Source organism: Bidens hawaiensis, unplaced genomic scaffold (genome assembly GCF_021521415.1).
Source record: "Bidens hawaiensis isolate Kalapana, Puna unplaced genomic scaffold, B.hawaiensis_p1.1 tig00018660_1, whole genome shotgun sequence".
Lineage (NCBI taxonomy): Eukaryota > Viridiplantae > Streptophyta > Magnoliopsida > Asterales > Asteraceae > Bidens > Bidens hawaiensis.
The window spans coordinates 299295-313450 of record NW_027492825.1 but is presented as its reverse complement, the minus strand read 5'-3'; the positions used below and the strand labels follow the sequence as shown (position 1 = coordinate 313450).

The 14156-nt window shown below is 33.8% G+C and overlaps 1 protein-coding gene across 1 annotated transcript; it reads right to left on the bottom strand.

The window, feature by feature from the left end:
* Positions 1-6912: 6912 nt before the first annotated feature.
* LOC143556626 (uncharacterized) lies at positions 6913-7404 on the bottom strand. The gene has a single exon (XM_077045899.1). The coding sequence runs from the start codon at positions 7402-7404 to the stop codon at positions 6913-6915; it is 492 nt and encodes a 163-aa protein (XP_076902014.1).
* Positions 7405-14156: the final 6752 nt, after the last annotated feature.

Genomic DNA, 14156 nt, shown 5'->3' with positions numbered 1-14156 from the left:
AACAGCTTTTGAGTATTTGGTTAAAAGTTATAGGTTGTCTGTTAGCGAATTCTATAGCATAGGGGTCTACTAGTTCATTAACCAATACATTTCTCGGGGTAAGAAGTTAGTGGAAATAAGACCTCAATCGATACTTATATCAAATGAATTTGAAGCATATTAATTAGGAATTACAGATGTCTCTTCCTTATATTTAAGTCTTATCATGTCTTTATCGGTTCTGATCACCAATCGCGGCCTCTAGCCAAGTTAGATGTCGATGTTCATTCTCGGTTTAATTTGGGACATTTCTTTTTGGAACGTTTCGTACTTCCACACTTATAGCAAGGAGAAGGGTTTGTCATAGGTTGTGAGCGAATTGGTTACGATTGGGATAACTATAAGTGGTGAGTTTAGAATGGTCGGTTTATAGTGTTCATAATGGTTTCACGGCTACAGGCATAGTATCCAGTTTCCCGCTTTTATGACATGCTTTTATTCGACATACCCTTTGGCAAAGGTTCATTGTATATGTTTAATTATTTTGAGTTGCAGGGTGTGCACGTTTAGATAGTTGTAGCTCTTGTACCCCTCTTTCGTGATTAGTTTGTTTTGTACTAGATGATTCTCCGGTACTCTCAACACATCTTTCCTGATCAAATTCTAAGCTACCACCCCGGCAAGTGTCACGATGTTCTCAAAAGTTAAGTGACTAACTGGATTAACTAAGATCTCTACTTCTGGAATAATAACCATAGCATTAGTCGAATCAAATTGTTAAAACGGTTTATACATTCCAGTTGACCCGTCCCTTTCGTTTTGGATTTCTCGGGTTCGTGTCTAATTTCAAGATTTCATTCCTTGGGCGAGAATGTTTCAATATAGAGGTTTTAAGTTTTGCTCAAGTCATGTGGATAATTGTCTTTTTGTTTCCGAATTTGTACAATCGTTATCTGTCACATATGTGATGATTCATTTCTGGTATTGATAACAGATTTTATTTCTTCGATTCATTTTACTAAAACATTTACTCTTGTAGTGCCACTAGAATTCATAGGTTTGCACAATGTAATTTGTTTAAACGAGTATTTCCATTGTGAAGGATCACTGTTATTACAACTAGTATTCATGTTCGGTAAACTATTTTTGTTGCCAATGGCATTTACTGGGGGAATTTATCATTATCGGTAGTAGCATTATTGCCCAATGGGGGAGTATTATTCGTGACAATGTTCGTATTTATCATAAAAATTACATTTGTAACCGTATTAGTATTGGGCGGCGAAATAATATTCGCGACCGTATTAGTGTCTGGCATTTAATTTGTATTTATTGTCGTAATAATGCCGGCAGCGAATCGCGCTGCGATTGTCAGAGTTACTATCTGCAGTTGCCGAACAATCATTTCGGCCACAACTGCCTCAAATCACGTGCTTGTTTTCTTCGGGGCCATTCTATAATGATAAACAACTAAACTTCACATAATAGAATTTTCCCTATAACTCACTGCGCAGGGAATCACATTAACTAACAAGCAGGTAATTCAAATTGCAAATACGTATTACACATACCAAATCACACATCCATTTACTCAGGATAGCACATAGATTTAGCCTAACAAGGCCATTGTTTGAATATATACATCGAAAGTCATCCCGTGACAAGTAATTTTAACCCGGTAAGGGTCAATGTTTGTACTATTAGATCCAAATCGTTTCCCATATCAGCATAGCACACTACCAATTGGTTGCATGGGGTATCGAAACTATACACCACAGTGTCATACTATCCTTGTCTATCCGAGCACACATTACAATAATCACGAATCGTTCACAACTTGTACAACAATTATTCAGATGTAATCCCACCATTGGGTAATTGTTTTATCATGTCTCTCCCGTAGGTAGACATTTGTTCGTTATGAGTTTAAAAAGTATGTTGTAGTCGGGAGGCATTTGTATACTCCCCTTGACCTTTGGGTGTTATTAAGTATATTTACAGAATATTCTTTCATCAGGTCATTCAGTATACGCAAGGGTGCTAGGTCTACTAAAAGTGATAATTTATTAATCGGGATTAAGCATGATTTCTATAATCCAAGACGCGTCATTGGTCCACGAGCATGTGGGTTTTCTTTTATGATAAACTGATTGGAGTGGCAACAATATAGGAGTGGTCGGAGATACTCATACACAGATGATTTGATAAACCATTCTCTTTCCTAAGTATTTTCTTAGAAGTAATGTTTGTTTTTAAATAATGGAAGTGGAGAGATTGTTAGAAAACAGTTCAATTTACTGCTAAAAACTGGTATAGGAGATAAAGATTAGGCCCGAATCGAGAAGTGTCGAGTTCCCTTGAGATGGACGTACGTATATCATACCTTCCACGGTTTCTTTTTGGGCCTTGCATTTACGCTCGGTCTGTGAATCAATCATACAATAAGGTTTAGTTTGGACTCATTAGAACGTCCTCGCATTCTCGTTTACAGGCAACATCAGTTCTTTACCCGATATGAGGCTACCGATTTCGACACCTTTCGGTTCCATGATTTGTTCAGGTACAACATTACTTATGGTTAAATATAATATTATTTTTAATTAAATACAGTTTTAAATTAATATCGATTATAATCGAATATAATATTCGTAACACAGGGCTTAGGATTATCGACAGTATCGTACATGCATGTATTTGTATACCTTGTTTTAGATAAGCACGTATGTGTTATACACACACACACACACATACTCAATATTACTTTTTATACACATATGTTGCCACTTTTACCTAACCACACGTTCCGCGACTTTTCCCAAAATTCCATCGTACAAGCAAGTCTGTTATTATGTTCCGGACCACAATAACTCACTTTTCCTACAAGTTCATCCCGGCATTCATCAATATATAATATTAATTTATTATTTATTTATTTTCCCAGTGTTAATGGAGCCTATGGTTATATTTTGGGTATCCTAAGGGACAACCTAATCCTTTATAACCAATAGCTCTGATACCAACTTCTGTCACACCCCGACTAGCACAATGCGGAAGCGTAAAACGGGAATGTAACGGACACCTCTTGTATCAACCACATTGTTTATAAAGAACAATACAAACTAGTTTACAATATTTTACATCGATCTAACTTTGTTTACAACTAGGTGATATAACTAAATCCAGCTCATTAAGCGACTTTACTTCTTACTAGCACACTTGCATCAATTCACCCAGCATTGATCGCAAGTCAAACACGTAGCACATTGACTTTCTAATCCAATCCAGTACCTGAAAAACATGCTAAAACGGGTCAACTACAAATAGTTGGTGAGTTTCACGAGTTTCAAAAATCAGTTGTGCGTACAACAATCACAGTTGTAAGTACGCAAGTATGTATATATGCACGTTCACAACTACGTTTGTTTGTATGTTTATGATGTAATTATGCTAAGATACAGTGAAGCCTTGACTGTCTGTGCTGCGTGCATCCATTTCCCACGCTCAATCAACCACTGTGGCTCCCCTTCCGCCCACAACATGCCCCCGTAGCTATGTCTAACACTACATAGCCTGTTTGTATAAGTATGGTCATGTGCAAACGGCGCTATGTAACACGACAACCAGGCCGATTCCGTTTGGGTTTGTCAAACCAATAGTACTATTCACAAGCCACCGGCTTGAAGTTAATCACTGTGTTCGTGGGGACTTTCGTGTGTTAGCACTTAGATAATTCCCATCATCAAACAATACAGGGTACATATAGATATGTATCAACATGTTTTTCATCCCAAAAGTTCGTAAAAGCAGTTTAAAAGTGGGGTCATGAAAACTCACCGTTTAATCAGTAATCAGTTGTGTAACAGTTCAGGGTTTGCTCGCCTCATAATTACTGGTCCATATAATCAATATTATAATAATATTAATATTTTAATATTATTATAATCTCAATACTAAACTAGGCTGTATAACTAATCTGAGTATAGCTGGAACGCCCAGAAAGTGTCAATAGGCTTAGGTTGTGATGTTGTTCAATGTCTAATACCAAAAACCGAACTTGGCTCAGTTTCCCGTTTTCCCAGCTTGGCCAAGTTGTTCGTTTATGCGTTCAGAAAACAGTTATGGGGAAATAAGCTTGGGTAAATATGTTGGTTAAGAAAATGATTAAGTTATAAAGAAAGATCACATATTGGGGTCCCGGATTAGCTACGGGGCCCATTTTCGTTTATTCAGTTTGATTTGAGAAGAAACGCGCACAATCTATCCAGATTGTCCAGGTTTTTCATAAAAAAGGTTCGTTTTTACTTAATTAATCCAAAAATATGATTTTTAATCACTCTTGGTGTTTTGATATTCCCGTAGGTTCGTTACTCGCGGCTTGCCGGTTTTTATTAAAATTGAATTGTTTAATCTTCAAATTAGCATAATTAATTAACCATTAATCATTAAATTATGAAAATTTAGCCACTTATCAAATAAAATATGTAGATTTTTATAAAAATATTTCTGGAATTATTTACTGATTTATTAATTTATAAAAATTCATTTTATCAGCTATATTTCACTTGAAAATCGTCCGTTTATCCCAAACGATTTCCAAAAATTCCAAAACAATTCCTGGATACTCAAATTATGTCCCAAAATAACCTGTATCAATTCCAGAATGCAATAAGCTAGTTCAATATTCTTTTAAGCCCAAATTCGGCTATGAAAATTCGTATGAACGCATATGCACAAAACACCCTTAAACTTTTCCAAATGATCCCAAATTTTATATGTGATCAAAATATACCAAATCTGAGTTCCCCACAAAATTTCATAATTTTTCAAGAATTTTAACTATTTTTCCCAAATAAACGTCCCAATTCGGTAATAAATTCGCCAAATATTCTCGGATGGTCGAAAAATTACCAAATTTGAACAGGGACTCAATGATATGGTCCCTGATGGCCCTGTAAAGTTTCAAGACCTAATAATATGCACATAACAACGTTAACCTAAACAGCCCGTAAGCGAGTGTTTCGGCATTACCTTAGCGGTTTTTGGTTCGTTTCCGCCTTTCTAATCAACTTTTCAAGCTCTTGTGCTCCTATGTAGGCTAGATACAAATCATATATCACAAACCAAGAAATTTTTCATCAACATAACAACCCTTGACTTAGGGTTTCGGCTAGTGCACAAAAACGAACTTTTGAACCGTAAAAGTGCCGTTTCAACCCTTTAATCCGTGTTTATGGCCAAAAAAGATTATGATTCTGATTTGAAACTAGTTTTCGCATAAAAGTATTTTTTTTGAATGATTTTTAAGGGTTTTACATGGTTAACTATGATTTTTAACAATTAAAACATGTTTATATGGTATTAATCAAGGTTAAACAAGTGTAAAAGTTGCTTATTTAAGTTGTTTACCTTAGGGTTTGAAGAGTTTCCTGATGAAGAAAGGTTTTTCCAGAATTTGCTTGTGGATGAATGTGTAAAAATATCTTTGAACTAGTTTATATGTGAAAGAAATCAAAAGGGGGGGGGGGGGTCCCATGGTTGCGGCCGGAAGGATGGTTGGTCCCCCTTGGGCCCATTTTGGCCCAAATAAGTGATTCTAAAGACTCAAAAATGAAAAGCGCAGTCCAAATTTAGTTCGGGTTCGGTTTTTGGCGCGAAAAACTTATCGGGTGCGTTAAACAGTGCGAAAACGAGTGTTTTTCGGCTAGTTTTGTGTAAAATTATAAAACATACTATATGTTTGTAAAAATCGCAAATATTTTCATGGATTGCTTAAAACATTCCAAATAAGTGTTTGGTAAGTCTTTTTCGGCTTAACGGATGATACAATGCTTAACTATCTTTCGCGTTTAAATCTATAGCGGGTAGTTAAACGAGCATGTTTTCGTTTAACTTGTTTGCTATCGTACTAAAGCCATATTACTAATATATTAGCTTATATTAAACGTATATCACTTATAGATGGACCCCCGAGGTGTCTGGGTCATAACCAGACCCGTTTGATTATCCGTTCGTTCGATACGCAATAAGCGGTTTATCGCTTATTCGGTTTGTGAATACTGAGGTGTATCCGGTTTTGTCACAAATGTCAGAAATTGTCTAGAAGCGTATGCAATGACTTTCTTCTTTTGAATTAAAACACATCCCATACCCGTGTGCGAAGCATCGCAGTATATGGTAATGTGATCCTGGCCTTCTGGCAAAGCCAAGATTGGTGCAGTTGTTAATTTCTCGTTCAGTGTTTCGAACGCTTCCTCTTGTTTTGGTCCCCATTCAAACTTAACAGATTTTCTAGTGAGTGAGGTTAAAGGGACAGCAATTCTGGAAAAATTTTGAATAAATCTTCAGTAGTATCCAGCTAATCCTAGAAAACTTCTTACTTGATTCGGTGTCTTGGGTTTCTCCCATTTGGTTATGGCTTCTATCTTTGCTGGGCCAACTTGAATTCCTTTTGCATTTACGATGTGTTTAAGAAATTGAATTTCCGATAACCAAAATTCACATTTAGGGAATTTGGAATATAACTTTTCCCTTCTCAAGGTTTCTAACATAACCCTTAGGTGAATCTGGTGATCTTCTTTGGATTTGGAGTATATAATAATATCATCAATGAACACAATGACAAACTTATCAAGATATGGCTTATAAATTCGGTTCAACCTATCCATAAAAGCTGCCGGAGCATTAGTGAGTCCGAAAGGTATAACAGTGAACTCATAATGTCCATACCTTGTTCAAAATGCTGTTTTTGGTATATCTTCTTCTTATACCTTCAATTGATGATATCCTGATTGAAGATCGATCTTGGAGAAATAACTTGCTCCTTGAAGTTGATCAAACAAATCATCGATTCTTGGAAGCAGATATTTATTCTTAATTGTAACCTTGTTCAGCTCACGATAATCTATACACATTCTCATCGAACCGTCCTTCTTTTTAACAAGTAATATCGAAGCTCCCCAAGGGGAGGAACTCGGTCTTATGCATACCTTTTTCTAACAGCTCGTCCAGTTCTCTCTTCAATTCTTTCATCTCGGTGGTTGCTAGTCTATAAGGAGACTTAGCTATCAGTGAGGTTCCTGGTAATAAATCAATCTTAAATTCTACCTCTCTATCTGGTGGAATTCTTGGCAGCTCATTGGGAAATACATCCTTAAATTCAGAAACAACTGACACTTCTTCTATCTTCTTTGGTTCAGATTCTTTAGTTACATAGTCCATGAATGCAAGGCATCCCTTACCTAAGTAAAGATTAGCTTTTATCTTTGAAATTATTCCAACTTTTCCTGCTTCATTGTCTCCGATTATACGAACGATTTTGTTATTTGGTGCTCGGATCTCCATTGCCTTATCATTACACAAGATACATGCTTGGTTCATTGATAACCAATCCATACCTAAGACTACATCAAATCCTGCTAAGGTCATAGGTAATAATCGTACAGGTATGTCGTGATTGGCTAAGTAAATTGTCGCACTACCTAAGGCTTCGCTTATTCTAATCAAATCACCATTGGCAGTTTCAACTTCATAATGATTATCTAATTTAATTAAAGGCTCCTTTAATAAACTACAGAATTTATAATCTATGAAACTCTGGTTAACACCTGAGTCAAACAGAAATCTAGCATAAACGTTACTGATAGGAAACATCCCGGTAATCGCATCCGGTATATCCGCAGCCTTCTACGTGTCGAGCATGAAAACGCGGGCATTGCCTTTCCTTCCATCTGCCTTTGCACTACTTCCACTTGCTCTAGCTTTGGCGACTGTTGGTTTCCTCTTCGGGCATTCAGTGCTAAAATGCCTCTTCTCCCCACAATCAAAACAAACTACTGTCTTTCTTTTACAATCCACCTCAGTGTGACCAGTCTTCTTGTAGAAATTACAAGTGACAGTATTGGCTGGTCATAAGCATTTTCCGTAATGCCTTCTTCCACACGACTTGCAAATTGGACGAGTGTACATAAACTCCCCCTCTCTCTTTTTCTCAAATTTCCTTACCTTTCCACCAACAGGTTGTTTTTCCTCATTTTTCTTCCTTTCGTCACGATTCCGGATCATTCCATCCATCAAATATCCGGCTAACTCTATCGCTGATTCAGTTGTCGCAGGCATGTGTGAACGGACTAAATCACGGATTTCAATCGACAGCCCATAGATATATCTAGTCACTTTGTTGAACTCAGGAGTGACTAGGTGCGGAACAATTCTACAATACTCCAAAAACTTTGTATTATATTCTTTCAGATTCGTTCCAATAACTCGATGGTTCCACAACTTCGTTTGAATTTGATCCATTTTGTGGATCGAGCAAAACTTCCTCAGAATCATTTCTTTGAACACTTTCCATTCCATATTGTACATATTTTCCCTACCCTTGAATTCAATAAGGGTATTCCATCATTCCAAAGCCTCCCCTTTGAACATTTGGGAGGTATATTAAATCTTCTCTCTTTCAGTACACTTACTGATAATTACAATCGACTCCATTTCCTCCTTGGAGGGTTACGATTGCCTCGTTATCTCTGTAGAACTCTTTTGGGTTATAAACCTTGAAAACTTTAAAATCACACCCTTCCTGTAATTTTAAAATTTCTTTGTTCTTTCATGTAGCTCGTTTTCAGTAGTCGAGCTATTAACACTTTCCTTTCCTCTCTTTTCCGGTTCTTTCTTCTCAGATTCTTTCTTTTTAGACTCTTTCTTTGTTTCTCTTTTTGATTGAACAGTTTCATTTTTACTTTGACTGGGTCTTTTAGAATGTGAGGCAGTTCTACTTAGATTATTTTTCATAAGTTCAGCAAGTGGATTTACAGCCTCTTTTATCAAATTGCGAATACCACGCAGATACTCGGTAGGTATCGCTCGTATATTTTCTTCTACTGTCTTTTCTTTATTGTTTTCTTGGACAGTAGGGTTACAAACGTGTGTGAATATATATATAAATTTTGATAAAAGTTTCACACAAATCGGGGTTTTAAAATTGGTTTTCACCTACAACTAAACCACACACGAAAGGCAAGTGCACCTATCGTTTGTATTAAAGTGTCGGCAAGAACCAAGTGTCAATCTATGGACACGGTTAACTTTTGATACTAAATCTTTGTAAATGATAAACCGAACAAGCAATCCAAATAAGTTTTCAAATTACTAAACTAACATACAACAATAACAAGGCAAATAAAATACAACTAACAATCAATCCAAACAAAGCTACCTAGACTATGTATCCACTTAAGCTTAGTGACAAAATAACAATGATAATGACCAAACATCATGAGTTAAACATCAATATTAAATTCCAATCAAGGCAACCTAATACTATTAATAAAACATTATGATGAGTGTTCACTCACGTTAATAAACATAGATTAGTAAGTTTGTCAAAACTACCTAATCTCATAATTAAAGGAAAGCTAGCATGAAAACAACACCCTGACCACCTAAAATCATGTGAAGTAGACAAGTTCAAGAAACCAAGTTAAACACATGAATCTTTTAATTAGAAAAATATAAACTAAGGATTATGACCTTAATCTCTAGCAAACATCAACTAAATCAAAGAATCATGTTATCACTATGCAATTTTCCAATATTAAGTGATAGGTTTCATTAGTGTTAAAATTCATAACCAAGTTAATTTTCGTTAGTTATTCCTAACTTAATGATACAAACTAAGAATGCATACACAAACTAAGTTCATAAATAAATACTCAACACATAGTTTTCCAACATATTATGGTTAAGCATCTATCAAACTAACAAGACTATGAATTATAACAAGCATTCAACCATTAAACTCTATTCAAGAACCTATCATAAACTTGAAGAACACCAAACTTGCCAAAATCATGCATAGATAAATATCACATAAACAAAAGTTTCAACATAGTCTAAGTAACAAGAGTATTTAGCCCATAAGGCTTGATGCAACAACAATCAAAATCAAAGTAATCTTGCAAATCATGTTCAAGAACAATATTTAGCAAATAAATCCTTAGCTAGCGCTAAAGTTTGTGAAACTTAATTTTTTTTTAGTGTAAAAGATTTTACTGTTGGGCGGTGGCTTATGAAAATATTATGGAGAATCGCTTGTTAATGAAACTGTCATAATGATATTGTAATAACCTTACGGCTTAAGACTTGTTTAAAGAGAAATATCTTACTTTATTTTATTTTAAAGATCTGTTTGGAATATCAATAATAATATTAATAAGAATATTAGTAGTAATAGTAATAAGAATAATAATAATAATAATAATAATAATAATAATAATAATAATAATAATAATAATAATAATAATAATAATAATAATAATAATAATAATAATAATATTGAAGCTGTGTAGGAAGAAATTTAATATGCGTAGGAAAAAATTGAAGATGTGTAGGAAGAAAAAAAGTGTACGACGAATGTAGATGTGTAGGAAAAAAATATGTTGTGCATGAGAAAATTAAAGATGTGTAGGGAAAAAATTAAGATGTGTATGAGAAAATTAAAGATGTGTAGGAAAAATTTGAAGCTGTGTAGGAAGAAATTAAATACGCGTAGGAAAAAATTGAAGATGCGTAGAAAGAAAAAAAAATTGTACGACAAATGTAGATGAGTAGGAAAAAAAATATGTTGTGCATGAGAAAATTAAAGATGTGTAGGGAAAAAAATTAATATGTGTATGAGAAAATTAAAGAAGTGTAGGAAGAAATTAAAGATGCGTATGAATATATAAAATATGCGTAGGAAACATAAGAAGATGTGTAGGACGAAAAACATACGTTTGAAAATAATTGAAAATAAGTAGGAAAAAAATTAAGACGTGTATGAAAAATATTAAAGATATGTAAAAAACATTTGAAGGGGTGTAAGAAAAAAATTATAGTTGTGTAGGATGAACTTAAGATATAGGGTAAAAAATTATAAAGATAAATTTATTGTTTTATGAATTTATTGATTTTTTAATTATTTTAGTTATTTTGATTATATTAATTAGAAATGTAACTCATATTGTTTAATTATATATATTAATTGGAGAGAGAATAAATTTATATTACTTTAATATCCTTTTCATATATTTTTAATTATGTAAGACTGAAAATTAAATGGGTGGTCCAGATAGACTTTTCGCATGATCCATCCCATATATATATATATATATATATATGTATGTATGTATGTATGTATATACATGAAGGAGAAAGAAAGGGGATTATAAGGTAGCGTGCGATGTTTGTCTTCTCGAAGAAGGGTTGTGGTATGAAAGTTGTTATAGGGACGGTGTCATGATTTTCTTAGTCGAAACTCATTGACGTTGAAAAAGAAAGGAAAGGAAAATGCTTTTTGAGATATGTTTGTGAAATATTTATTGCAAAGCGTGATGCTCAAAGTAGAATAATATTTAGCAAATAAATCCTTAGCTAGCGCTAAAGTTCGTGAAACTTAATTTTTTTTTTAGTGTAAAAGATTTTACTGTTGGGCGGTGGCTTATGAAAATATTATGGAGAATCGCTTGTTAATGAAACTGTCATAATGATAATGTAATAGCTTTACGGCTTAAGACTTGTTTAAAGAGAAATATCTTGCTTTATTTTATTTTAATGATCTGTTTGGAATATCAATAATAATATTAATAAGAATATTAGTAGTAATAGTAATAAGAATAATATTAATAATAATAAGTAGTAGTAGTAGTAGTATGGGTAATAACCCATTTGGTTAAAAAAAAAAATTCTTTTGGAGGAAAAAAATATCTTGATCATACTTTGTAAAACGAAATACTTTTGTGAATATACATTGATATATATTTATTAATTGACTATTTACAATAATCAAGATTTGAATTTTTACGTAAAAGGTGTTCGGAAGAAAAATAAATGTGGAAAAGTATGCATGGAAAATTTATTTATTTAAAATTTATGCATGGTTGATGAGTTTGAAAAGATTAAGCATTGACGTCGGAAAACGAACATGCACACAAAGTCAGCTTAAGCTGAGTGAGTTCAAGTTTAATAAATAACATCAATAATTAAAAATCATAATAATCATTCCAAGAATTTTAAAAATAAATGGGATACATCAGCTAGGCCATAATCATCAATAATAATCATCCTCATATATATATACATATAAACATCTTTATATTCACATTCCTATATATATATATATATATATAAACATCTTTATAATCATATGCCTATATATATATATATCAACATCTTTATAATCACATCCCTATATATATATATATATATATATATATATATATATATATATATATAAATATCCAAGTAATAACATCAGGGTCAAGCACACGTACAACCCAACCACGTAACATCTCATCCAACGTATGTAACAAAAGGTAGTCATGCGCAAACATCCTTAGTCGATAACGACTGATTAACATCAGGGTCGAGCACACGTACAACCCAAACACGTAACATCTCATCCAACGTATGCAAACACAAAGTAGGCATACGTAACATCCGTAGTCGATAACGACTACTAACATCGCCAAATATTGGCCATACAAGAATACATACGTACATACGATAATATCATCTCAAGGCCTACCCTATATACAAGTAAGCCCATCCAAAATAATTTTGAACAATTCATCAAGCAAAATCGCTTAGGTGTGCATGCTAGCCCAAAATCTTAAAAGAGTAAAAAGGGGGCATCATGAACTCACCTGACACAAGACACGTATTCACCACGAGCAAGATAATCCCTAAGAAATCCCAAAACTCAAACACCTAGGAAGATTGTGGTTCAAAAACTCACTTCAAATAGCCCCGACAAGAACACAATTGAACATCCACCGGTTAAGCCTAAAACGAACTTATCGATCAATAACAAGTAAAACATGAAGATTTTAGCATGCGAAGATGCATTTAATTAAATAGGATAACCTTTGAAATAAATTATTAAATTTTTACCAGACTTTAATAAATTTTTTAGGTTTATAAAAATATTTTTATTATATTTTTCTAGTGGACACAAAAATTATAAAAATTTCTTCAACACAGCAAGGTATGTGCAGCTATTTCAGTGCGCAACAAAATTGTTTTATTTTTATAAAATTCATTATCAAACCAAATTAAACAATTTCAATTGGGTTTGATTCTTAACTCAAAATATTAAGTTCCAGAAGTGAAACCAACTAATTTTGACTTGTTGAAAAAGAGTTATGATGTCGGGAAGACAGACCAGAATCCGTCATCCCGCATCAGCTTTGACACTCGATCTTATAAATTCATAAAAACCATTTAAACCTCGTCCAAAAATTACATGTTATACCTTTCTGGAAACTAGACTCAAAGTAGAACATGATGGAAACAAGAATCGATAAAAAACAATGGATTATCATCGCGTTACAGACCATACAATAAACGTATACGAATCTGTCAGCAAACTGTTATCATCAAAACTCAACACTAACGTGTTCGATAACGGGTTTAATGGTGAAAAAGACTTGAATGGACGTTAGACTAACCTTGAATAGAAGTTTTACATCCTAATCTTGGCTGCAAAAAGAAAAACGAAGGCTTTGAGCTGCTGCCCTGGTTGCGATCGGCTGGAACAAAGAGTAGGGCTAGGGTTTTGTTAACATATTATAAAAGTTACACTCTAGCCCCTTGAGTTGAAAGGATGCAACAAATCTTGGATGAAAAGTAAGTTATTTTAACATACCGGAATGACGAGAGTGTCCCCGAGAAAGGCCAGATAAACCCCGAGGGATGTACATACTTTGCATGCTTTTAAATCATTGAACCGAAAATTAACGGGTGTTACAACCAGAGTGCAAAGGGGAGCGTATGATCATACTTAATGAGGCTTCCCAACGTGCAAGTAATATTCGTGCAACTAATACAAGTAACACACAAGTCCATATACGAATTGTAGTTTTGTAATTGAAGTAACAACACTTGAATTTTTAATACGGATACATATGCTACTCCAAAACAATAAAACATTAAAACGGGGTGGTGAAAAACTCACCTCGAATGCGAAGATAAACTTGTAATAAAAGCTGATAGCACAATAACGAAACCGAAGCGATCGAAAATGCGTTTAAAGAATCCGAAACGTTTGAACTTCTCGAACTATAAATAAATACAAATATTTAAAGACTAACTAACGGAATTGATGAAAACAATAATCTAGATAAAGGGATTTTAATATATTT